At 38.3% G+C, this 27,496-nt stretch overlaps 1 protein-coding gene across 1 annotated transcript in view; it reads left to right on the top strand.

The window, feature by feature from the left end:
* Positions 1-2,946: 2,946 nt before the first annotated feature.
* CCDC172 (coiled-coil domain containing 172) overlaps positions 2,947-27,496 on the top strand; it is a 38,596-nt gene continuing 14,046 nt past the window's right edge. The window contains exons 1-5 of the mRNA XM_066355977.1: positions 2,947-3,025; positions 3,240-3,325; positions 23,037-23,153; positions 24,340-24,505; positions 27,297-27,398. Of these exons, the coding sequence (XP_066212074.1) occupies positions 2,947-3,025; positions 3,240-3,325; positions 23,037-23,153; positions 24,340-24,505; positions 27,297-27,398 (550 nt within the window). The remainder of the gene's footprint in view (positions 3,026-3,239; positions 3,326-23,036; positions 23,154-24,339; positions 24,506-27,296; positions 27,399-27,496) is intronic.

Here is a 27,496-nt window from a genome sequence, read left to right as displayed (position 1 = left end):
GCCTGGTTCAGAATTTAGGGAAGTCATCAATCTACAAAAGAAGAGGCAATGCATTTTAAATCACAAGAGCTATATAGCCTTATATAAGGCCTTCTAGCAAAGCAATTATGGATGGCTCAATAACCCAGGTGCTAGTGTTATTATGAACAAAAGTTTGAGGTTGAGAGACAATGAGTGATCTTAACTTTTGTACTCCATAGGTATGCAATTCAATGAAACACATACAGATGGAAAGTTTAGATCTGAGAATTATACGTGGGTATCATAATGCAAATAATTGGCTTTCTTTCTAAAGAACATCTGTTGAAACATCTGAAAGCAGTTGTTTATACTGCTGCCAAAATGCTGAAAAATATAATAATTCTCCAATGAGGTTAGAAATATCCAGGGGAAGAAAAATACTTTTTATGTACTTCTGTCTTTATTAAATCCTGTTGTTGTTTCTCTAATACGGCTCATAGGAAATGCCCAATAATATTTGTTGAATGAATGTTGAATGAATAGCAGAGACTCATTAAACAGTTGTTGAATGAATCATTCCTTTAAATTTTTTTTTAGATTTATAAGATATATTTTCGCAAAATAGTATGTCCTAGTTTTACCATGTCATATATCATTTTTATCTGGCATAAATTAAAGTAATGCAATACTTGGTCTGATGTGTATCTATAAGGAAAAATATCTTAACTCTATAGAAAAATGTATGAATAAAACTAGACATAGAATAGCAACATTTTAATATCTTAATGGGTTACTTTTACTCATTATTATGAGACACTTAAAATTTTGAATTGTGGGCTTGCATAATCATGTTGCTTTAATAAATAAAAATAAAACAAAAAACCCCTGCTAATGTCTCTAGTTGTGGTTGCTCCAAAAAGACTAGAACTTAAGGTTTAATAACACCAAAATATTCTTGGATTGGAAGAAGACGGCCAAAATGAAGAAGCTATTTCTCCCCACACCCCCTTCCCAGATTTTCCAACAGCTCTCTCTTCCCTATTCCTGTGTGAATGAGGTGACTGGGCTCCCTAAACGCTGTCCACTTTCCCTCTGCCAACTTGCAGTACAGAAAGCGCATGTTAAATAATAAATGTGAGTTTGAGTGTCACTAATAAAATTAGAATGTTAAAGAGCAGCATGCTTTTGAAAACTAGCCTCCTTAGGAGGATCCTCCCTGTGCAAGTCCATGGGAAATAACTTTGAAAGGAGCGATATTAATTAGTAATACAATTTATCTTCCGGAAGCCCGACGCTTTGATGGCCGCTGTGGCATAGTTCATAAGCCTCTAAACGAGTGCTCAAAGAAAATGGTTCAAACCACAATTTCAGCTTTGTTTTCTATCCTTGAACAGATAAAAGAGTCAAATTGATTTCAGTAGATCTAAATTTTATGCGGGCATCTATGTGATGGAGGATTATGAAGTTGTAAAAAATGCATTTGTGAAAAGTTTTCAATGAAGTGCTAACTAAAATGCTTGTGATGTAAAAAAGGGGAAAGGTGCAAAATCCAAAATTAAATCCATGGCCTCGGATCTCAGCTTTCTTGATGTCTGAGTTCGCTCTGTCATGTACTAGATATGCAAATTTGGTAAGATACCTGTTCTGTGGCTCCTGTGTTTCCTCAACTCTAAATTGAAGGCAATAGTTAAAAATTACTGCAGGATAGAGTGGTCTAGAATAGTGCCTGGCAAACACTCTATAAAGAATAATAATAATTATTACTTATTTTCCAGTTTGTAAAAAAATAATGCAAGGTGAGGAAGATTACCTGGAAGGCAGTAACCCAAATATTGTTACTGTTTGCTTCTGAACAATATGTTTGTGGGCAATTCTTTCCTGCTTCATTGCACTTTGCAATATGTATTCTTTCATAATAAAGTTTAAAAATTAAGTTTTATGCATACATGGCTTGATGGAAATGAAGGTGGACATCTGAAATAGGTTAAAATTTATAACCAATTTTACTACTGCATTAATGAAATATTAATTAAGTCTATTATACAGATGGTGTGCCAGGAATTACATTTACCTTCTTTTACTTAATTCTAAATACGTTCTAACTAGAAATTACTTTCTCAAGTTTAGCCAATGTCAATTTAGCATTCGGGAAGAAAGTCAAATGTTTATTGTAATCTTACTATTTTGACCTACTAAAATTAAAAAATATTTTATTTTTTAATTAAAAGAAAATTCCATGCGGAAGCCCCAAAGGTGCCTTTCGTTTTTAAACTTTAATTAGCATCCACTTTGGTCTCTGACACATATTGCGCAGATATGGAAGTGTTAATAGCATGGCCGCTTGATTACAAAAGGCAATGATTAATTTTATAGCAGACAAAAAGGGTATGCCCTGATTACAAAGGAATGATTAAGGCGGAATGTCAGACATTGCCCATTTATAGCAGTCTTTGTCATCGTCAAAGGATAAGACTCTGTAAAAGTTTATATTTAGAAACACGGATACTTTGTACTTGACACAGTCGGGAGTTTGTGCTTGCTGGATGAATCACCCCAAGTCCAGGGAAGGCCTGAGACCTTCGCGGGCCACGTGGTCATGGCCAAACACCCTAATGCAGAGTGGGCCTACGGGGCCACCGTAGTCTCCATCCTCCTTTCGCTGTGAGTCAGAGCACTTTGAGGGCCTCTTCTCTCTAAAGAAAGAGGTGAGAGCGGAGGACAGGAAGCTGAGGGCGGGAAAGGGCAGTCTGGTGCCATTGTCACACGTGCAGCAAGGGCGGGTGGTGGGTGCGGGGAAGCGGGCGTGTGCCCTGGAGCAGGGGAGCCGGCCCGGGAGAGCGCTGCGGGCCCGGCATCCGGAGCTGGAGGCCCGGCCGGGAGCACCCCTCCGATCCTCCTCCTCCTCCGTCACCTGCTCTCCAGGATCCTCAAGACTCGGCGACAAAATATTTAAGAGCAAACTCTGGATCTGGGAGCCGGGGCAAGATGAGCTTAGAATCCCTGTTTGAGCACATCCTCTTCTCCGAGCATCGGGCCGAGGAGGGCCGCCGCCTGATGCGGGAAGGTCCGCGGGGGCCCCGGGGGTCGGGCGTGGGGCCAGTGTCTTCTCCATGGGGGGTGGGGGGTGGGTGGGGTCTCGGGGCAGGAGGAAGGCCCCAAAGCAGCGGTCCGGCTGTTCCAGGAGGGAAGGACCCCTGAGAGGGGCCTCGCAGCACAGGCTACAGAAATGGGGACTGCAGAGGAGATTGGGATGTGCTGAACGATTCCATGTCTTACAGTCAGGTCGGAAATAAACAGATGTCGTGAAAAAATTAAGACAGCAACCGAGGAGCTGAATGAAGAGAAAACCAAGCTGGAATCTAAGGTATTGACAGGGAGAGCATGCGCATTAATACTTGAAAAGGCGTGTTAACTTGACTTTCTGAAGGTATTTTACTACTGAGTTAGTTGCTGAACCTTCAAGTAGGAAGCAGGCTAGTAGGCTGGTAAGCTAGTTCCATGTTGCCTGGGGTATTTCAAGTTGTGAATCCAGTGACGCCTTCCAGTCTCATATAATGTCTTAAATAAAACCAGCCTAAGTAATAAAGACTCTATTGTCCATATTGCGTGGTTGTTAAAGTTTTTTTGTTGTTGTTGTTGTTGTATTTTTCTGAAGCTGGAAATGGGGACAGTCAGACAGACTCCTGCATGCGCCCGACCGGGATCCACCCGGCACGCCCACCAGGGGCGACGCTCTACCCACCAGGGGCGGTGCTCTGCCCATGGCGGGGGGGGGGGGGGGGGGGGGGGGGGGGGGGGGGGGGGGGGGGGGGGGGAGGGGAGGGGGGGGGGAGGGGAGGGGAGGGGGTCGCTCTGCCGCGACCAGAGCCACTCTAGCGCCTGGGGCAGAGGCCAAGGAGCCATCCCCAGCACCCTGGCCATCTTTGCTCCAATGGAGCCTTGGCTGCGGGAGGGGAAGAGAGAGACAGAGAGGAAGGAGGGGGGCGCTTCTCCTATGTGCCCTGGCCGGGAATCGAACCTGGGTCCCCCTGCACGCCAGGCCGACGCTCTACCGCTGAGCCAACCGGCCAGGGCCAGTTGTTAAAGTTTTTAAGAGTACAGTGTCTTCGGAAAAAATAATTGTTCCGTAAGTAGTTGGTGTGGCATATACATTTTGAATCATGAATAATTTAAGAAGTGTACTATGTTGATGTAACAATTGAAGGTAACTTTCAAACAAATCTCTGCCTTTTTGTTTTTCAATTCTTTACTACATTTTGGACATACCTTTCATCCAAAAATATGTTTCCACTAACCTTTCTCTCTTATCTGCAGTATTGGTAAAGTTTGGTTGTGTTTTGTGGTTGTTGTTATTGTTGTTATGCGTATTTATTTATTTTTATTATTTAGACAATTTTAACGGGGTGACATTGATCAACTAGAGTACAGTGGTATCTTGAGATACGAGTTTAATTCGTTCTGTAACTGAGCTCGTAAGTCAGTCAACTCGTATATCAAACAAATTTCTCCCATTTAAAATAACTGAAATAGATTTAATCCTTTCCAGCCCTGTGAAACATCCCCAAACCATCCTAAATTATGAAAAAAGACATGTTTTTAATTAAGAAACACACATGTATACTTTACCAATGCATAAAAAAATATATGAAATAAAAGAAAAAAGTGTTATTTAGTACTGTATTCTTACCTTGGAGACAGACGAGTGCAGCTAACGGAGGTGAATGGCGGAGGAGGAGGGAGGGAGGAAGAGATGCAGGCACTGTAGACACGTAAACGAAAACTAAACTTTCTTAACACTAAATGTAAACTAAAACTGCATTTTCTTTAAACAAAACTAAAACTGCACTTTCTTTACTTAAAATGAAACCACAAAAGCTTAATTGTAAAAAAAAATGCACTTTCTTAACTTTAAATTTAACCTAAGCTTAACATTACATATTTTTCATTTAATCATCACCTGCTTTTGCCTTTTTGGCTGCACTTTCAGTACTTTCACTTGCAGGACTTTTGAATAAAAATCTATCCAAAGAGGTTTGCTTTTGCCTGCCTTTTAAAATGTTACAGAAATGTGACAAACAAGTATCATTAAAAAGTGCTGAAGCACAACCAGTAGAAACTTTTTCTGGGTGTTTCTTTTCAATGAAACTTAAAAGCTTCTCCCACATTGCCAGCATGTCTTTAATTTCACTTGTAGAAATCACTTCCTTGGACTCTGCCTCCTCCTCACTACTAATCTCTTGCAGAAGCTCCGTATGTTGCATCATCTGTAGCTCCTTCAACTCCTCAGTTGAGAGTTCCTCCTCATGTTCCTCGACGAGCTTGTTTACATCACCCTCATCTACCTCCAGACCCATCGACTTTCCGAGGGACACAATCTCTTCCAGCGCTTCTATCTCGGTCTTGGTCTTTGGTTCAAATACTTCGAAGTCCCTGTCTGCAACAACATTAGGCCATAACTTTTTCCATGCCGAGTTCAAGATTCTTCTTGTAACCTTTTGCCATGCCAAGTCAATAATGTGTAAACGATGTTGTAGTGATCTTTCCAAAACTCTCAAAGGGTTAGAATTGTATTCTCAGTCATCTCAGAGCAGCAGTGGAACGAGTGCTTTGTGTAAAGCTTTTTAAAGTTGGAAATGACCTGCTGAGCCATAGGTTGCAAGATTGAAGTCATGTTGGGTAGGAGGTAGAGGACTTTCACAAATTTGAACTCATCGAGAATGTCATCTTCAAGACCAGTAGGTGGGCTGGAGCATTATCAAGGATTAGTAATGCTTTCATCAGGAGTTTATTTTCTTGAAGATATTTCTTCACTGCAGGATGAAAGACGAGATTTACCCATTCAATAAAAAACTGCCGCGTAACCCATGCCCTAGCATTGGCACGCCACATAACCTGCAGTTTTTCTTTAGGAATCTTGTGAGTCTTAATGGCTTTAGGATTTTCGGAATAATACACTAGCAGTGGCTTTACTTTACAGTCACTGCTAGCATTTGCACACAACGCAAGGGTCAGATGGTCCTTCATGGGTTTATGGCCTGGCAGCTTCTTCTCCTCTGCGGTGATGAAAGTCCTCTGGGGCATTTTTTCCCAAAACAATCCTGTTTTGTCACAGTTGAACACTTGTTGGGGGATGTAGCCTTCCTTTGCGATAAGCGCAGCAAAACATGCGATGTACTCCTCAGCTGCCTTAACATCAGTGCTCTCAGCTTCATCATGCTTCACCACCGAGTGGATGCCAGATCTCTTCTTAAAATTTTCAAACCAGCATGACTTGCCTTAAACGTATGTTCTGCTACCTCTTTTGAGGTTGTTGGTTCTTTCTTCTTCAAGTTACCATAAATAATACGTGCTTTTTCGCATATTACAGTCTCCATCACTGTATCTCCTGCCAGCTCTTTCTCTTTCACCCACGCCAGTAGAAGCTTCTCCATTTCTTCATGGATATTTGTCCTTAATTAGGACAGAATTGAAGTTCCTTTCACTGGATTTGCACTTTTGATGGCATCCTTTTGTTTAAGGATGGTACAAATTGTAGATGTATTGCGGTCGTACAGCCTTGCCAATTCAATCACTCGTACACCACGCTCATGTTTTTCTATTATTTCTTGCTTTACTTCTATCAACATCATTCTCTTCTTCTTCTCACCACTGTCCTTTACACTTACTTTCTTCGGCTCCATAATAATACACAAAAAAGTTAGTAAGAAATGCAAAAATGATGCAAGAACGAGTACAGCGCATGAGATTCGACTTGATTCTGCGGTTAACACGTGAGAAAGAACAAGATGGTGGTGTTGTGCTGCCGATACTGGACCCATGCGCCAACGCGCCAACTAGAGGCAGCTTCCCGAATCACAACTCGTATCTCAGAATTTCGCTGGGATCTTAAACACAAATACAGACTGAGTCACAGCTCGTATCTTAAAAAAAAAAAAAAAAAAATCATATGTTGGTCTGCTCATATTTCAAGGTACCACTGTATACATAGTTTAAGTTTGGTTGTTTTAAATAGAAGTGAGGGATTCTGATGGCTTCTTGAAGAGGATTTGGCAGGGTGGGTAGACTTTTGGAGAGAAGCATCTGGGGCCAGGGAGGGTCTGAACAAAAGGAGACATACCCATATTGGGAGAAAAAGCTCCCAAAGCAGAGGGACATCTGGGGGGGGGGAGGGGTAAACTGCAGCAGGTTGATTGGGAGCTGTGGTATTCAAGTCGTTTTCAGATGTCTGAGCTATGGGAGGGAGGGAGCTAAGGATATCATCAAGTGGATCACAATGAAGACCTTGCTGTGGACAGGGGCAGATGGTCATGAAAAGTGTTTGTTCAACTCCTAAAGATACACTATGCAAGCAGTGTGCGATGGGAAATCTGTTTGAGGAAGTCTGTTTTCTTATGCTCTGAGGAATTCCCAGTTCTCTTTTTGAGTAAAGTAATCATAGAGCCTTGTTCCACCTGGAGAGTTGGGGCTCTTCCTTCCAAGTCTTGCTCAAACATCACCTTTGAAGCTCTACCTTGGATATGTTGGAAAAGGTTTTTTTATAACATTCAGTTCACCACCTTACAATTAAACAATGCATTCTTGTGTTTGTGTTTGGATCCTTCACTATTTTCTGAATAATGTATCTGGAATTTTTTTATTACCTCATTTATTATTACCACAGCCTATATCCAATGCCGCACACAGAAAACATGAGTGTTTTAAATGAATTAATGAGTACCGATAATGAGATAATAGGGAGAATAGTGCTGTCTTTTAAAATAAAATTTGGAACTATTACTTGGTGAAACCCTGGGTCCTGTCTTGTCTGTGAAGAGCAGATCAATGAACTAACAACAGTGGTCAAAGCTGATGGGATGGGCAGAGCATTAAGAATGTTGTGATGGAGCTCGCTTTTTCTTAAAAAGAATTAAGATACTTTCAGGATTAGTAACTAGAAGCTATTAGAAGTAATAGGCAAAACATATACAATTAGGAAATGTATAGCTAACACTCACTGAGCACTTTCTATATGCTGGGTAGTGTTCTAAATGCTGCAACTGTTAATGCCTTTAATTCTGGCAGTAAAATCCTGTGATGGAGCACCATCAGTTTTTAAATTTTATTTTATTTATTGATTTTAAAGAGAAGGAGAGAGAGAGAGAGAGAGAGAGAAACAGTGATTTGTTGTTCCACTTATTTATGCATCCATTGGTCGATTCTTGTATGTGCTCTGACCAAGGATTGAACCCACAACCTTGGGATCTCAGCACAGAGTGATGCTCTAACCTACTGAGTTACCTGGCACCATGATTAATTCCCCTATCTAGGGAAAGAAACCAAGAGGTTAAATAACTTGTCTGCAGCATATAACTTAAACTACCACAATGAAATTGCGACATATTTTATTAAAACAGGTTTCCTGAGCTCATCTTAAACATTTTTTTCACATATAATAATGTATCTGAAGCTTTTGCATCTAGTTTAGGGCAATGTTTTTAAAAGGTCACTTGTGTAAGTTTTTGTACAAAATGTATTTTTCCTGGACTCATGAAGCTATTGACCTGATAGATAACAAATGTTAAAAAAAATTACTCAGAATATTTCTTTGGAAAAAAAAATTAGGCTTACTCCTTGTAACATTTTCTTTGTTAGCAGCCTGTTTTGCTGGAAAATGGAAATGTAATTTGTTGATAGTGTACACACACATAAAAAATGTTGACTCAAATGTTTATACTTGAGATAAGAGAGAACATCCCTAATATTGTTTAGAAACATTTGTTGAAATTACTAATTAATATAGTCTCACAAATGTGCATTGCTTTTTTTTTTTTTTTTTTTTTTTTTTTTGGTGACAGAGACAGAGAGAGGGCAGATAGAGACAGACAGACAGGAAGGGAGAGAGATAAGCATCAATTCTTTGTTGCGGCACCTTAGTTGTTCATTGACTGCTTTCTTATATGTGCCTTGACGGGGGGTGGGGGGTGGGGGGGGGCTACAGCAGACTGAGTGATGCCTTGCTCAAGCCAGCAACCTCTGCATCCCAATCTGACGCTCTATCTACTGCGCCACCACCTGGTCAGGCACTTTATAATCAGCTCATATATGTGGGTAATAATACCATTGTATCTTACTAATAAAATTAACATATGAGGGTCACAGTTCATATAATACTAATTTGTAATTGAAATAATTTGAATTATAATATAGTGAAATGGTTTAAGTATATATATATGTGTGTATAAAGGTTTTAAAAGTGGAACCACAATTATAATGTAAATGACTAATGGGAAGAACTGAAGAAGTAATCATAAATTGATTTCTTGTTTCTTTTATTCTCAGAGTTAATTATATGTCTGCCAATAACAATGAAAATATATTTGCTGGCATATTTGACTTGGCAGTTATTGGCCAATTTATCAAGTAGAAGCAGCACAAAAAGAAACTAGAACATCATTTGAATAGGCCAGTACTTGAGCTATTTGTACAGTGAAACATGCAGAAAATAGTCTGGGCATTTGTTTTAGAAGTTGCTTGTGGTCAAAGAAATGTATTTAGGAAGTACAGGATTCACTTTTCTTCTGTTCTGTAAAACCCAGGTAGCATGTAATTAGAACTTGAATAATAGCATTTGCCTTTCAGGGCTCGATGAGTTCTTTAAATATGTGGTTGCAAAAGTCTCAGATTATACAGTATGAGTCCGTTGTGAATTGGACAGCTATGGTATGCCTGGTTAGGTTTGGTAATGTGAAAACAGAAAGACAGGAACATGCCCTGGGTTTGCGTTAATGCTTACCAATATACCTAGAGCTGCTGAGTGTCAGAGAGGTTTTATCGTATTGATGACAGCAAATCAAAGTTAAGGACTCACAGAATATTTGTAGTTTCTTTTAAGCACCTGTAAGAGTTTTTGTATGTTTAAAAAATAGTGTATGGCTAAAACTGGGGCATTTATTCTTTCAAAACATAAATATAAAACCTAACATGATACCATAGTTCCTGAAGAGGAAGTGAACGAGGCAAAGTCTGAGATGATTTTGTGAGTTATTTTCTTCTCCCGGTTTTACTGCATAGATATCATAACAATAATAAAGCTCTGGCTGGACAGCTCAGTTGGTTGGAGCGTTGTCCCGGAGCGCGGAGGTTGCCGGTTTGATTCCCTGGTCAGGGCACTTACAGGAGCAGCTCGATGTTTCTGTCTCTCTCCCTGCCTCTCATAAATAATAATAATAATAATAAAATTTCATGAACTTTTAAGTAAAATTATGTCGGCTCATGCAAGCAAGGTAATAACGAGTTTGGAAAAGATTTTTGATAATCCTTTGTGCTGCTCATCACTAATGATCCATCTCAGTAAGACAGCAGGTCAGGATGAGTAAGATGTGCCCTTTGCCCTTGAGGGACTTCGAGTCAAGCCAGAGCTATTACCACTTCCTTCGAGGGAAGGTTCTAGCAGATGTGGACCAAAAAAGGTGCTCTGTAATAAATCTAACCAAAAGTAACCTCACAGGGTGATCTGATGATAATAAATTTCTAACTGGGAAGGTCATGATGGGTAGTCACACCACAGGCCTTTAATTTCCCTAGAAAGTAAGCCCCATCCATTGTTTTTGTGCATTTAGATGAACACACCTTTGAGATGACTCTTTTTCTCAGGCCCCTTGGATGGATAATCACCTTCAAGAGAACACACAGTCTTGTTAATGGCCTGTAGTGCAGTCCCCGCCTTCCTGTAATCTTCCTTATGTTCACTCTTTAATTCCAGATGTGTAAGACAAACTGGAGACTCATTCTTGGGCATATTTGAAATCCTGCTTCCTGGTATGTCATCGGTTTGACTTAAATAAACTCATGAAAATTCTCCATGGGTTTGGATGTTTCTTATGTTGACACGGTTTAGAGTGTTTGTTCTTGGTTGCAAGTAACAGAAATTCAGTTCAAAATGGCTCAAACAATATTGGGAAGCTATTGATTGATTTATATATTTGAAACTCAACAGTTGATTCTCTTGGGTATTCCATCTAAGAGAATTTCTAGGTCTTTATTTACAGTTCCCTAATGACATTAATGTCAAACATATTTTCAGGGTGCGTATTGGCCATTCAGCACCTCTATTCTTGACAGGAGCTAATTAATGATTATGTACATGGGTACAGCTTTTTTAAGGGGGAGAAAGCTGGTCTCTAAGAAGTAGCAGTCTTTCTTCATATTAATTGAATTGAAATGATCATATTTCTAAATGAAGTGAAAAATATTACACACAGCATTTATTAGAATCCTTTCCCTCAACTTTGGTTTCACAATCTTAAGAAAAATCTAGCCTAACCAGGCGATGGCGCAGTGGATAGAGTGTCGGACTGGGATGTGGAGGACCCAGGTTCGAGACCCCAAGGTCACCAGCTTGAGTGCGGGCTCATCTGGTTTGAGCAAGGCTCACCAGCTTGAGCCCAAGGTCGCTGGCTTGAGCAAGGAGTCACTTGATCTGCTGGAGCCCCCCACCCCCCTCCCATCAAGGCACATATGAGAAAGCAATCAGTGAACAACTAAGGAGCTGCAAGGAAGAATTGATGTTTCTCATCTCTCTCCCTTCCTGTCTGTCTATCCCTATCTGTCCCTCTCTCTGAGTCTGTCTCTGCCCCCGCCCCCAAAAATCTAAAAACTATTTCATGTAATAACAGTCTAGAGCAAACTCTGTAACAGTATGCCAGATAGACTTTCTGTTTGTAAGGGCTTAAATCACAAAAGTTGCATACTTCCTGGTTCGGCTCCATAAAGTGCAAAAGCTACTACATTGTTTCCAGTTATAAAATCTGTGCCTCTGTTTCTTTTTTTTCTTTCTTCTTTTTAAAGAGCTTCTTTAAATAAATTGTCTAGCCTGAAATGTTAGAAATGTTTTGAACAACAACCAAAAAAACGTTCTTTTCCAGGAACTGAGAGAATGGCCCTCTAATTAAAGAACATTATGTTTGTGGTGCAGTCTATAGCAAACACGAGGTTCCAGTTTCGTTTGCTAGCCTGGTAACACTATGCAGCACAAAAGAATGCCATGTAAGACGTTTACCTTTCCACAGTTGATTTCTTGGAAAATCAATTAACTGTGTTCTTCACTTCTCCTAAATATCTCCAATCACACATTGGAGAATTATTCATTCAATGAACATTTGCTGAACAACTTCTAAATCACCCCATGAAAAATTTACATAGCATGTAACAAATGTGTGACTTAGAGCAGTGGTCCCCAACCCCTGAGCCGCGGACCGGTACTGGTTCGTGGGCCATTTGGTACTGGTCTGGAGAGAAAGAATAAATAACTTACATTATTTCTGTTTTATTTATATTTAAGTCTGAACAATGTTTTATTTTTAAAAAATGACCAGATTCCCTCTGTTACATCCGTCTAAGACTCACTCTTGACGCTTGTCTCGGTCACGTGATACATTTATCTGTCCCACCCTAAAGGCCAGTCCGTGAAAATATTTTCTGACATTAAACCAGTCCGTGGCCCAAAAAAGGTTGGGGACCACTGGCTTAGAGGATTGACATCAAGCAACTACATATAAACTATTAGCTCAAAATTCTTGATGAACATTTTTCAAAAATGTTTGTAATTACTTTTCATTTTCTCTATGTAATTGTGTAAAGAAAACCTTATCACTTGTGTCATGAATAATTATCTAAAACATGGAAATAGAAGAGGTTGCCAGATGTCCTCTGCGTGTAGCACTGGGCATTTTCTAATAGCTCACCTACCTGGGGACACTCTGGTTTTCTAGGGGTTTGTACCTTTGTTTTTGTTCTTGAGTAAACCAGCCATTTTCTGACCTCAGGACTTTGTGCTCTGCTGCCTGAAATGCTTCTTTTCTCAGCCATTAGTGTTTTGTGCACACTCTCTTCTTTTGGGTCTCTTCTCGTAGGGTGGCCCACTAGTCTGGAACGCGAGACTTTCGGTTCTAACACAAGAGTCCCGTGCAAATCTTGGTGGTTGGTGACATTTGCCACTTTAGAGCTGTGGTTCTCCAAGTGGGATTTGTAGATCCATGGGTGTTCCCACAGGGTATCACTCTTTGCCCTTGATTAAAGTGCAAAAAAAAAAAAATGTTACTTTGAGGCTAACCATTGTTTTTGTTTATTTGTTTTTAATATTGTGTGTGATGAGCGGGGAAGCTCACACAAAGTACTTCTGTGTTCCAAAGCACAATGATGTGTCACGGGAGAGTGCTCGGGCAACTGAGTTGCAGCACGAACTAGCTATTTTTCTGAAACACCATTTTTTCTTGAGTAATGACAGTCAAACTATAGTTAAATAAACTTGAATATTTTGTAAAATTTTCTCAAAAATGAGCTAAGTGGACCAGACGTTGCAAGAAAACAGCTGAATATTGTTGTTGTTGGTGGTGTTATTTTACCAATGATAATATTCAACCTTTTTAAGAAAAATTCAAATTTTGGGAAACAGATTTGTCATGTAACATTGACAGTTTTATGATACTTAAGGATATTTCTTACGAGTTTGTTAGTGATATTAGTGAATGTTATTTTTAGTATTGTATTACGAAATTTATCAACATTTGGAAGATCTGAATAATTCAGTGAAGCAAAATTTTCCAGATGACTAGTGCATAATGATACAAATTTTGCATGGATAAAAGACCCATTCAGATTCCACGCTGCAACTAACCTTTAAGAAACTACCACTTGTTGAGAAGAATGTGCACAATCATTCCGATTCCAACTACACATCTTTGAGAGGCTGGGTTTTCTTTCTTGACATCAACCAAAAAATCATATTGATTACAAAATATTGAATAAAGAAGCAGATATGATAATCTAGCTGTCTTCTATTCAACCAGACATTAAAGAAATTCACAAAAACAAAATGTAAATGCAACTCAACTCTTTTATTTTTTTGTTTGGGAAAATATTTTTTCATAAAAATATGTTTATTTTAACATGAAGTGAGTTTATTATTCTTAAATGAATTAAATGTTTAGGAAAACATTTTAAAAATTCTCAGTTTTAATCTTTGACACAGAATATATTCATAGCTATAATCCACAAAAAAAGTCAAACAAGTCAATAATTTTTTAAGATTATGAAGTCTTAAAGACTGAAAACATTGAGAATGCCTACCTTAGGACTCTCCCTGACCTTCATATATAAAATAACATCATCTCATCCCATCTCTTTCTACCTCTGTTCTTTATTTTGCTTTTTCTTTGTAGCACTTAATGTGTCTTGATGTATTTTATATTGATCTATTTATTATTTGTTGCCCCTAGTGGAATATACATGTTACAAGGAATACAAATTCATCTATTTCTTTTACTACTATTATTCCCGGTATCTACAACAGTGGGTGTTAAATAAACATTATTGAGCAAATAAATTAATTTAAATATCTTCTCATAGAATTTGCTATTTTCTGTTTTCCCCTTTAAATTTTGCTTATTTTATTTAATGACGTTCTTCCATGGTAGTGCATTTCCTTATGAGCTTTGAAATCTTTTACTGTGGACTTACATTTAACCAGGCTTTTCCTTGGATTCCTGCATATCCCCTTGATAAAAAGAAAAAGTCCCCGAGGAGCTGTTTCACCACTGCTTTTTCTTGTCTGGGACCGGTTGTAGGTTAGTTTTTGAGCTCAGGATTTCATCACATCCATGAGCTGTTCAAGCCTGGGGTGGGGGCGGGGAGTTTCTTGGGTTGGACTCCTCTCCCACTCATGGCTCAAAGGAGACTGATCCCTGCATGCTGCATTTCTAAGCCCGCAGATGGAGATGTGTTCATCCACTTGCATAGCTGCCACAGACACTTCTGGATTCTTGACTTTATCTAATGAGCCCAGTTCCAGCTCCCTTTGGCCTTGACTTTTGGTCTTATGTGGGCATTTAAAGCCCTACCCTCTGATGCCTCTATCCAACCTCAAAGATACCCCTGGGACTTGAATTCTATCGTGATGATCTCTGGCATGATGATTTCTCTCTCTCGTTTTCAGCTTAGCTGTATAAATGATGTATAACTTAAGTTAGTTATATTTTATCCTGCATTTCTCTGTGTTTGACTAGAAAGTGGGTCTTTTCCATATTTGCTTAGACTGCCATATTAACCAAAATTGTTCACTGTAAAATTCCTTAATGCTTGAACTGCCTCATTCTTGATTTCTTATTTTTATTTATCTTTTGCTGAGTCTATATAATTGTTCAAGTAATTTTTTCAGGAAGAATATGTACATGATGGATTTTTTTCTAAGCCATTAACATTGCAATTTCTATTTTCATACTTGACTGAAAGCTTATCTGTATAAAGAATTCTTGACTCAAGCCTGCTTTTAAATAATTTTATAGATCTAGCACTATTAGCACTCTTGCCTTCTAAAATTTATTAATGCAGAGGAGAATTATTAAAGTCAGCCTAGTGTTTAAAAAAATGTTTTAGGTAACCTGTTTTGTTTTGTTTTTCTCCCTTGGTTGCTTGTAGAAACTTTTTTATCCTTATAATTCCAGATTTGTGCATAATTATGTCTATTAATTTTGTCTCCAAGTGAGGATGAGCCCCCCCCCCCATTTTAACCTCAACTATTATATTCTGGTATCTTTTTCAAGTATTCTATTTCTTATAGTTTAGATCTTTGTTCTCTCTTCTCTGAATCTATGTCTTGGACAACTTTTTCTACTTTCCATCACGGATTTCATCATTTTCAGTTAGTTCTGTTATTTAATACTCTACAGATTTAAATTCTGTATTTGTCTTACTTTTTTTTACATTTTTCTAATTTTCTGATTTCATTTTTAATTTCAAGCTGGTATATCTATCTCACTCTCGTATGTCCTTCCTTACTCTTGCTTGTCATGGACATATCTTTGTTTGCATGCTCTTGAGGGCATCAGGTAATTGATTCACAATTTTTTTGTATCCTATAGTAAAGTATAGAGATATACAATGCTCTTTCTCTGTAATCTTTTGTGTGATTCTCTTTTCCTCTTCTGTTAGTATTTTTTTGATAGAGATTATGTTGTTATTCTGTGAGAACTGCTCAAACTTACAGTTTTCCAACAGATATAATGTATAAATTGTTCTTTTTCCCATTCTTGTTTCTTGAGTTCTTGAAGAATGAACTGTCTTCTTAAAGCCAGAGCTGCTGGCTGACAAGTTGATGTGAATATCGTCAACACAATTTCTAGTGTTCTTGTAGATACTTGACTGAGGTATGGTCTTTTCTTGATTGTGTGCCAGATTTTCTTATTATAAGGAGGAAATATGTATTTTAAGGACTCTGACATTTTATAGTTCTTCTATTAAAAGAAGTACATGAAAAATCACTACTGTAAGCATTCCGTTGTTTAATATCCTGACAGAATTGGAAGATGTAGTGACAGGCAAGGTTAGGTACAACCTCCTGAGGTGTCAAGTAATACAGAAGTCACCTTATTGCAAAGTATCTCCCTAGTAGGAGTCTTTCAGCTTAAGGCATCTCATTACAAAAGAATACTTCTGTTTTACCACTCTTTCCTCAATCAGCAGTTCTCTGAGAATGGGAGTTTTATTTGAGGAAACAGGAAGCATAGTTTTGGAGAATGAGAGTTATTTTGAGAAGGGAAGATTTAGGTTGGCAGTGGACTTTAGAATACCAGATGGGTTCAGAAAAGATGAATGAAAGAGGTCAAGGGCAATCTGGGTACTTCTGGCTGTGCCTGTGAACTTGATGCTGCTGGACAGAATTTCTCATATAGCCTTTGGTTTTTATGTGGTCTTATGAATTGTTATTGCCTGAATTAATATTTCAAGATAAGTTAAAAGGCTTCCTGCCTCCACTTCTTTGATTCACACTAGTTACATGGCTTTAAATATATATTTTTTTCTTCTTTAGTGATAGGCAATGTATAGTTATGTGAGAAAGAAAACTCACATGTCAAGAGATAGGAATGATTTCTTTTTCTTCTTTGCTAAGTGAGAGGAGGGGAGATAATCTGAGAGACAGACTTCTGCATGTGCCCCAACCAGGATTCACCCGGCAACCCCCATCTGGGGCTGATGCTCTGTTCATCTGGGGCTGCTGCTCCTCTGTTCATCTGGGGCTGCTGCTCCTAACTGAGCTATTTTTAGCACCTGAGGCAGAAGCTCCGCTGAGCCATCCTCAGCGCTCAGGACCGGTGTGCTCGAACCAATCAAGCCATGGCCGCGGGAGAATAAGAGAGAACATGAGAAAGAAGGGAGAGTGAGAGGGATGGGGAAGCATATGGTTACTTCTCCTGTGTGCCCTGGCTGGAATCAAACTCAGGACATCCACACACTGTGCCTATGCTCTACCACTGAGCCAACTTGCCAGGGCCAGGAATGATTTTTTTATTATCTTAATTTGATTTAATATTCATACCCATGAGAAAACAGAAAAGAGGAAGGAATCAGAGATGCATGACCATTATAGTAGGAAAATAGATCAGATTGTTACTCTAACATGGTCTTTTTCTCTTAATCATGAGCTCTTCTTTACCTCTTTTTCGTATTGTTTTTGTTTTATTTATTTTGTTTTTGCTGTTGTGAGTGGCATCTTTTTCATGCTTTCTTTTTTTTATATTATTGTTTACCAGAAAAGATATTTAGTTTTTGCTATTTATTTTGTTTCCAGCCTCTTTACTGAATTCTTTTTAATTTCTAACCATTTCTTGGTAGAATTTCTTAGATTAGGAAAAGAATATTAACACTTGGCCAAACCAACAAGAGAGAGAATTGTGTGTCAGCTTTTTGAATAATTATATGTCTTATTCTTTTTTCTTGCCATATTGCATTACCAAGAACTTGCAGAACAAACTTAAATAACAATGGTCTTACCAGGCAACTGGATAACCTTAAAGTAAAGGTGAAAGATGAGCAAAGACTTGACATAAAGGAAGGAGCCATGAAGAGTCTGGGGAGAGAGATTTCCAGGCAGAGAACAGCGGTGCAAGGGCCATAGGGGGAAGTATTCCTGGTGTGTTCCAGGAATAACAATGAGGACATGTGGTTGGAGAGGAGGGATTGAGGAGACTGGTTGAAGATAAGATTGGACAGGGAATAAGGAGTAAGGACTAACATTTGCTAGTATTGAACCTCCCTTACTTACTCCAGTGTGTCCGTAAAGTCCTGGTGCACTTTTAACCGGTCACAGGAAAGCAACAAAAGACGATAGAAATGTGAAATCTGCACCAAATAAAAGGAAAACCTTCCCAGTTTCTGTAGGATGATGTGGCAGCATGTGCGCATGCGCAGATGATGACGTAACACCGTGTAGACAGCGGAGCAGCCCACGACCATGCCAGTTGAGATGTGGACGGTACAGAGGGAAGTTCACTGTGTTCTGTGGCTCGCTAAATTCGAATCCGTGACCAAAGTGCAACGTGAATATCGGTGTGTTTATAACAAAGCGCCACCACATAGAAATAACATTACTGGGTGGGATAAGCAGTTGAAGGAAACCGGCAGTTTGGTGGAGAAACCCCGTTCTGGTAGGCCATCAGTCAGTGACGAGTCTATAGAGGCTGTACGGGATAGCTACCTAAGGAGCCCTAAAAAATCTGTGTGTGAGCCCACATCAAACTGCACTAAATGGGTATGAAACTGGGAGAGTTTTCCTTTTATTTGGTGCAGATTTCACATTTCTATCGTCTTTTGTTGCTTTCCTGTGACCGGTCAAAAGTGCACCATGACTTTATGGACACACTGTATATTAGAATTACTGTCATAGTGAGTTATTCCTTAGGCTTTGTATCTGTGGTGAAGAAATGTTTTAATAAAAAATGGATCTAATTTTTTGAAAAAGCTTAATATCTTCTATTAATACAATATTCATTGATGTACTCGAGTGTTTAAAATGTCTTTTATCATGGTCATAACAAACACATTTTTCCCCAACTGCTATGATCTTGCAAATGTGAACTCTTTTTCATAACTCTTTAAGTTTTCTTATGTGAAGTTACCTGTTAATACTTTTGGGCAGAGCTTTTAATCAGTTAAGTGTCAGTTTTCAAAAGCTGAGATTATTTTAAACAATAGCAGCCACAACAAAGAGTAGCTTTGTGCTTTGCTTACTTGGACCTAAGCATTAATTTAATCAAGTCATTTTTGATTTCAAGTTTACCTGCTAGAAAAATACCTAAAGGCATGCAGGCAGCAAGAATAGGGAAGATCACAAATCATGGTGGTACTGCAACCGACCTACTTGACTGGATAGATTTGTCAGCTCAGTGGGAAAACTGTAAGCTCTGGTGAAAAATCAGATATCTCAAGAGGAATAAAACAGGGGAAGGAAAAAGAAAATCTTTATTGCTGAGAGAAGCAGAATTAACTAGAGTGTTGGCACTGCTGTAAATGAAAATTTTCCACAACAGCAATATTTTCTGACAAAACTTGGCTATTTGATTCTAGAGTATAATTTTAAGGCTGCATGCAGAAAAAAATTTTTTTTTCATTTGTAGTCATAGAAACAAGAGAGATGAGAAAGACAAATTTGTATTACTGCTACTAGGAAACTTCCACTCTTTTTTATTGTTTGTAGCCCCTTGGGATCCCTGTGTAACTTAAGAAATAGAGTCAATAATGATTTTACATCTCTTATACTGTCTTCCCAATTCTGATCCCCACCCATCACCATGCAACAAAAGAGGAGTAAGAGAGTATTCGATATTTTACTCTATGATGTGACCTCAGCTTGTGATCCTAACAATATATTCAAGAATATTTACCTAAATTTTACACATCGGTAAATCTGGTTTTCAAACCCAAGAATGCGAGAAATAATTTTAGGAATTTGTGGTGATAATAGAAAGAAGAAGGGGAACAATGAGAAATGCATTCTGCAGATAGGTGGTCAGGGAAAGCTATTTCAGTTCGTAAGAGCTACTAACTTACACTTAGTAGAGAGGACCTGGGCAAATCCCAAAGTGTTTGTCCCTTTAGTTGCATTGAATACATAGGCTCTCTATTAGTATATCAGACCCTGTAGCTCTGCTGCCCTGCCCTCCTGCGGCCCACCCTCCGCCTGTAAACCAGCTCAGTGTAGCCACCTGTTCCTCCTGACATTCCCGACCCGAGCTTTCCCAGATTCCCACCTCGTTCTCTACTGTGCTCTTTCCTCTCCTTGCTGATTCCTTTTGGTATTAAATGTGTTTATCACAGGTCCTAAATACACTTAAAATGGATGCGTCTATAATTTTCCTGTGGTTGTTGATTCTCTGGGGTTTTTCAGGTTGATTAAAAGAGGGAAGTGTGAAAGTAAAGGATGAAAACAGAGTATAAGACAGAAGGTGGGGATGAGGAGAAGTAGACTGATAATAAAAACAAAGAAGCAGGAAAGACCTCGACCTGCAGAGTTCACAGGGGTTTGAGAGAAAGGAAATGGTAGATGTAGCCTTCTCATAAATCTTTTGAACAGCTGTCTGCTTTTCGGTTTTGACTATATACTTTTCAGTTGTCAGCTTATGATAAAATATTCTAATTCAATGCCAAAATGCCTAATAGCTTTCTTTAATATTCTTTATTTTTTCTTTTAAGAAGGAGAATGTCAGCTCAGTGGTAATTTAGTTCTTAGTTGGTGATAGCTGAAATAGAACACCTTAACTTTTGAATCCTTAGTAAGGCTTTTCTGAACTTGAATAAATACATTTGCTTAATAAGTCATACTTTAAAATTTCTTAGTTTGATAAGTAGTATTTTGTCAGTTTGGGGGTTTCAACACAGGAGTTTTTTTGTTTGTTTGATTTTTTTTTAGTGAGGGTGGGACACAGATAGGGACAGGAAGGGAGAGAGATGAGAAGCATCAACTCATAGTTGCGGCACCTTAGTTGTTCATTGATTGCTTTCTCATATGTGCCTTGACGGGGGGGGGGGGGGGGGGGGGGGGGCTCTAGCAAAGTGAGTGACCCTTTGCTCAAGCCAGTGACCTTGGGCTCTAGCTAGTAACCTTGGGGTAATGTCTATGATCCTACCCTCAAGCCAGGGACCCCGCACTCAAACTGGTGACTTCACACTCAAGCTGGATGAGACCGTGCTCAAGCCAGCAACCTGAGTCCTCAGTGTCCCATGCCAACACTCTATCCACTGTACCACTACCTGGTCAGGCAACACAGGTCTTTTTCAACAAATCAGTGGCAGAAACAGAATCAGACTTCAAAAATTTGGGTTCTGAAAGGCTTAATACATGGAATATTTTATCAGATTAACTCAAAATTATCCAGCCCAATATGCGGTCTCAAAGCATTTTTGCAGCCGTTCATGCTTACTATTAATAGTAGCAACTCTTGAGAGTTTAGGCATATACTGCCAACAACCTTCTCTTAATAATCTCTAATGGGTCTAGTATTCTATAATTATTTTTCTTGAACATATTTTTCAACTTACACTATTATCAGAGACTGAAGTCCCTTTGTAGCTCTAGAAGGATCTCTGTTTCTTTGAGACAGTTCTAATATTCCCAAGTTAACATCATGATTTACAAACAAGGAAGTCAGAAGACCTGTAGTTTAGTCCTGAACTTGCCTCTAGTTATGTCATCTTTGTTATATAGCCTTTGTTAATTATATAACCTTTGCTAAGCTATTTGACTTCTCAGGAACTTTATTCTCATTCATACAATATATACTAAATAGCTTGAAGTAATTTTCATTCTAAATAAATGTGATACAATTCATGATCATACTCTTATTTGCTGTTGTTACCCATTTCCATTCGATTTTATAGATCTGGACATGTATTTTCTAATGTCTGTTTTTTCAGACAGCAAAATACTAACTGCCCCATTTTCTTTCCCCCCACTTTTGAAACAACTTTCTGAATCCCTTTGGTCTTGTCAGTTTCACCTGTCTAGTCTCCCTCTCTTGATGCCTTTCTTAAGATAAAGAGTTGGGGAGAGCCCCCTGGTGGGCTTGCCGGGTGGATCCTGGTCGGGCGCATGCGGGAGTCTGTCTGACTGTCTCTCCCCGTTTCCAGCTTCAGAAAAATACAAAAAAAAAAAAAAAGAGTTGGGGAGAACAGCACCCGCTGGTGAAGGTGTGGGCAGACATACTATGGTGACTGATAAATGGGAGCTCATAGTTTGTTTTATTTAGACAACAGTTTTAAATGCCAAGATTTGTAGGACTTTTGAGCCATATCATTTCAAAATGTCTTTTAGACCAATCAGTAGCCTCTGGACCAGACTATTTCTAAGCTCTCTTTACAATTCAATATCTTCGGAGACTGAGATTTCACGGCCTGTCTTCCCTTGAGGAAGTTCTTATAGCTAACATAAATCTTGCTTTCTGCAATTGAAGTTGAATTTGTTTCTCTTTTCCTTTCCCTGTGGAAGGAGGAACAGCCTCTAACTAGGAGCGACGCTTTCTTATGAGGGCCGGTACTGAACGAAGTCGGAAGGGTGCTTCCATCCAGCATTGGTTCGAGCTTTTATATATGTATTACAGCTCTCTGGCTTTCATTGCAGTATTCGTGCTCTCAAGAGATGCTATTTTTACGACCCAAGTGAAATAAGTTACATATCTAACATTAGTGTTTACTATATCTTTTGCTAGTTAGAACCAAATGAGTACTAAAATAAAAATAAAAAATCAATTCTCAAAACCCACTTGAGGGTTTTAGATTTGTGTTTTATTTAATATCACTATAGTCGTGGGATTCACTTTTGGCTTACGGTTTGTGGATTTTATCTCATTGTTTTATTAGTCATATTGTGTATGTGGTTTATTCATCCATATCTTCCTTATAAGTGATGAGAACAGAAACGTGTTCTTCCAAACAAGCTGTCTGGAAGCAGATTTCCATGTGTGTAGTCAAAACCTTTGGTACCTAAGTGAAGAAGTGTGTTAGATGTGGAAAAGGAAAGAGAAATTCTCTGCCCTTGATGAGCCTACAGTCTTATTAGGGGAAGAGATGATAAAAATTGTAATTATAAAGCATTCATGAGCTATTATAAGAGAGTGCATATAAAGTAACGTATTTGTATGAATTATGTTTTGCATTTTGAAGTAAATTCAAAACATGTTTTCTATTATATAGATCTGTCCTATTAACGCTAAGCTACCCTACAGTGTCTAATTGGTTCATTCTGATTTCTGGGTGTGTTTTTTTTTCAGGTTCAGCAGTTTTCTGAAAAATCCTTCCTCTTAGAGCTTTTGAAAACTCGTGAAAATGCCTTAGAAAGACAGTGCAGTGAAATTACAAACCAAAGAAATATGCTTCTTCAAACCTTTGTAAGTCTCCAGCCACTTAGAAAAATCTGTTTTACTAGCTGCATCTGAAGTATTTAAATACACTTAGGTGTACTTTAAAAAATTATCCATATGCATATTGGCAGATAGTCCTGTTCAGATACAGAAGAGTATTAAGTGCTGTTTAAAAACAGTTGGTAGAGTAATATTGTTTGAAAGAATTCTATTGGCAGGGATGCAATGTGGAAATCATTTGCAATTGTAATAAGCATAAAAGAAACAGTGAAACTGATTCGAATTGCTCAGGCTTCAAGACATTGGTTTTAATGCCTTTGTAAAGCAGAGAGGTTTCCACTATAGGCATGTTTATGGATGTGGGTGAAAAGATAGATTTTGTTTACCTTTTTATCATACGTCAGAGCCAACAGACACAGCAGTTTTAAATGACAAGGCCAGTTTAGGAACATGACTTTTACTTAATTGACATTTCAAAGAAAATACATTTTGAAATATTAAAAATATATATCTGAAGTCAACAGTCAACCACCAATGGTTTATACATGATATGGCCAGTTTCCAAATATAGCTAGCTCATAGTTAGTTGACATTTCTTAGAAAAAATATAGGAAAATGTAGTAATGTTTAGCTGCTAGCATTGTCAAATATGTAGGTTCTAGCATTGTCCAAAGTTTTTGGAAATTCTCATTTCTAATGCATGTTGATATTTCATAAAATATAAACTATTATTTAGAACTGAATTTGCAATGAATATATAATTTTACGTTCATCATATACATTTTAAAAGATTTCCTTGTTTGTTTTTCTATTTTTATTTTTTTATAAAGCAGTAATTCCATTGAGCGTAGATTTTTACTTTCAAGTTTGGTCATTTAATTATTTTACCACCGAAATTATACTGTAATGACAAAATGACATGAATGGTTTTAAGTTTAATACACAGACACATATATAATGATGAGTGGAAGAATTTTTGCATCAATAATTCTCCAAAGCATTAATAATAAGTCTTTCATGTGAAAGTAGTTGATTGTTATTATATAATAACTAGTTTTTATGAATATTGCTGGAGGAGTAAAGTATTTCTGTGACAATACCAGGAAGTATAATATATTTTGGTGTTAATAATTCCAAATGATTGCATTTTAAATCATGAAAGAAAAATATTGCGATTAATATCTGTATTTGATTTTATATTTCTTTTTTTCAGGAAGCTACTAAGAAAAAAGTGATGGAGGAGGAGGAAAAATTTATTAAGGAAATTACAGACTTCAATAATGAGTATGAAATAACTAAGAAAAGAAAGCTTTTGATGAAAGAAAATGTCAAGATCGCAATATCTGACTTAGAAAACCAGGCAAACATTTTGAAAAGGGGTACGAATACGTAATGTCACTTCATTGATCTGACACTAATGAGATTGAGTTTGTCTTCAGATACTTTTAGTTGGACATATGTGTGACGTAAGTGGACGGAGATACCAGGAGGCAGGTGGAAATTTGGTTGTGAGGCTGTCGAGAGAGAGCCGAAATCCCTTTGATAATATTTCCTTTAAGATTTTTGCACCAATATTTACAAGTGAGGTTAATCTTTTTGCTAGTGTTATGTTGAGTTCACTGGAAGAATGTAAAAATGTCCTTTTCCCTCTAGCTGGAAACAGGTAAATAATAACATTACCTGTTCTTCCCAGGTGTGAAATTATTCACCGGTGACACCATGTCTGGTGCCGGTCTCTCCGTGGTGGTGTTCACAGTTCTGATGTTAGAGCCGGTTCTTCCCTGGCAGCTTGAGTTTCCATTTGTCTTCCCTCCTGTCGGGGCTGCTCTTCCATTCCCTCTTCTGACTCGTGCCACCACGTCTGTTATATCCTGACACCTGGTTTTCCTCCTGTCTCTTCCTCCTTCCCTTGGCGTCCCCTCCTAACCATTTCCATTGCACTTTTACCCATAACTATGATCAGTCGTCCAGTTTCACTAGGTTTTGAATAATCTTCGTCTTCAAAATCCACAGCTGTTTTATTATTTTCTACTACTTGGACTCTTTTTTCAGTGCCAGACATCTTTGATTTATATTTTTAACCCCAGAGCTGGCTTCTGTTCTCCCTCCTTGAGAGTGCCAAGATAGTAACACCCACATATTTTTAGAAGAAATTACTGTATTTTTCACTCCTTTTCACTCCATAAAACGCACTTTTTTTTCTCCCAAAAGTGGAGGGGGAAATGCCCGTGCATCTTATGGAGGAAAAAGCATGGTATTTTATTAAATATTTTAACACACCATTTGGTTCAGAATATTTTTTTTCTTATTTTCCTCCTTAAAACCCTAGGTATGGTAAGGTGCGTCTTATGGAGCAAAAAGTACGGTATTACTGCTGGACTATTGTAATGAACCTCTTAATTTATTTCTATTTTGTTTAAAAATACCATGGTAAACATAACAAACGAAGCACCTCAACTCCTCTGGCCAGCCCTGCACAACCTCTGGCCCCTTCCCAGCATTTTGAGCAGAAGGCACACTGACCTCTATTGTTCCCTAGCTTGTGCTAGGCTTCCTCCAGTCTCAGAACCCACACTATGCTTTATGCAGGGGTCCCCAAGCTTCTTACACAGGGGGCCAGTTCACTGTCCCTCAGACCGTTGGAGGGCCGCCACATACAGTGCTCCTCTCACTGACCACCAATGAAAGAGGTGTCCCTTCCGGAAGTGCAAGTGCGGCGGGGGCCGGATAAATGGCCTCAGGGGGTCGCATGTGGCCACAGGCCGTAGTTTGGGGACGCCTGCTTTATGGGAACACTTTTCTTATTCTTTATCTGTTTAAACCAGTCATTCTTCTGATCTCAGCTCGTGTTACTTCCGGAGAGGAAACCCTCTGTGACACATACCCCTCCATCCATATTAGGTCAGTTCCTCTGGTTATATTCTCCTATGGTTCTCGCTAGTATTTTCTTCAGAGCGTTGTAATGACTTACATATTCACTTGATTCATATCTATCTCCCCTACAAAGATGTAAACTTCTACAAAGACAAGAATTATATGTTTTACTTGCAATGTATTTCTAAAATGTGTCTAGTACATTGTATTCATTCAATAATTATTTTTTTGTGTGTACGTTGTTGTATGTCAGGCACTGTTAAAGGCATTGATGATATTGCAATGAGCAAAAAGAAAAAAAAATTTCTTCCCTCATGAAGTCTATGCTCCTGTAAAGGAAGACAGACATTCATGTTCCAACCTGTTGGAATAGAAAGATCTCACTAAACAAAACAGTCCTGCCTTAGTAGTAGAATTAAATTAGCCTTAGATTTAAGGCCATTCTAGACCCACTGTTAAAAACAATCTTAAAAACAAGGTTTGTATCTGATCCATAAGTTGTTTAACCACCTGCCAAATAACAGGTATCAACATGCTTTAGGGGAAGATAGCAATATTCAAACATTTAACAAAATTATAAACACAGTATCTTGTATCTAATCAAAATTCACTAGACATTTGAGGAAGCAGCAAACTACGTATAACTCATAGTAATAGCAAAGAGGAAATTAGGCCAGCTGAAACGTACACATAAATGACAGATATGATGCAATTAGTAAAAGGGAACTTTAATCTTACTCTTATAAATATTAGAAATATACTCAAAAACACGGATATAATCGAGATAAAGACATACAAAAAAAGTAACAGAAGACACAGAAAAGCACCTGCCAAGATTCAAAATCCTTTTGTGATAAAAACATGAAAAAGTTTGTTGTGGGAATGAAGGGAGGAAGGTATTCTAGGTAGAAGAAACAATATTAGCAATATTGTGGAAGCTTGTAGCCATATAATGAATACTATGCAAGGTCACTTTAAATATGCTTTAGGTGGGAAGGATAGAGTTTTTCTTTTTTGTCTCATTGATAAATTTGTTTTACTTAGTGATGTTACATTATTTTGAATTCTCTGTTGGTAGTCTAACCATCAAATAACATTCTTTTGTATCCAGTTGGTACTTAAACAAATCTTGGTCAGTTTCTTAGAAACAGTTTCTAGGTGGCCAAGGGAAGCCAATCCAGGCTTAAAATTGACCCTATGCTGCTTAAATTTTTACTGCACGAGAAAAAGTTAAGAAGTGCTGACATATATGGCAAAACCTACATAGCTAAAATAATGGTTTTTGTTTGTTACTAGAAATAAAGTCAATGGAATATGACAATGGCCAGTTAAATGAACTTCAAAAACAAAAGAGTGAATTAATGGAAGAACTATGTACTCTCCAGAGAAAACTTAAAGGTATGACTTTTACTTGTTCATTTATTTTGCTGATGAGTATATTCCTATACATATGGTAGGGTCATATTATTCTTTCAAAAGAATAGCCCGATTGGGAT

Source organism: Saccopteryx leptura, chromosome 13 (genome assembly GCF_036850995.1).
Source record: "Saccopteryx leptura isolate mSacLep1 chromosome 13, mSacLep1_pri_phased_curated, whole genome shotgun sequence".
Classification (NCBI taxonomy): Eukaryota; Metazoa; Chordata; class Mammalia; order Chiroptera; family Emballonuridae; genus Saccopteryx; species Saccopteryx leptura.
Note: the sequence above shows the minus strand (reverse complement) of the source record. Positions and strands in the feature narration are given on the sequence as shown.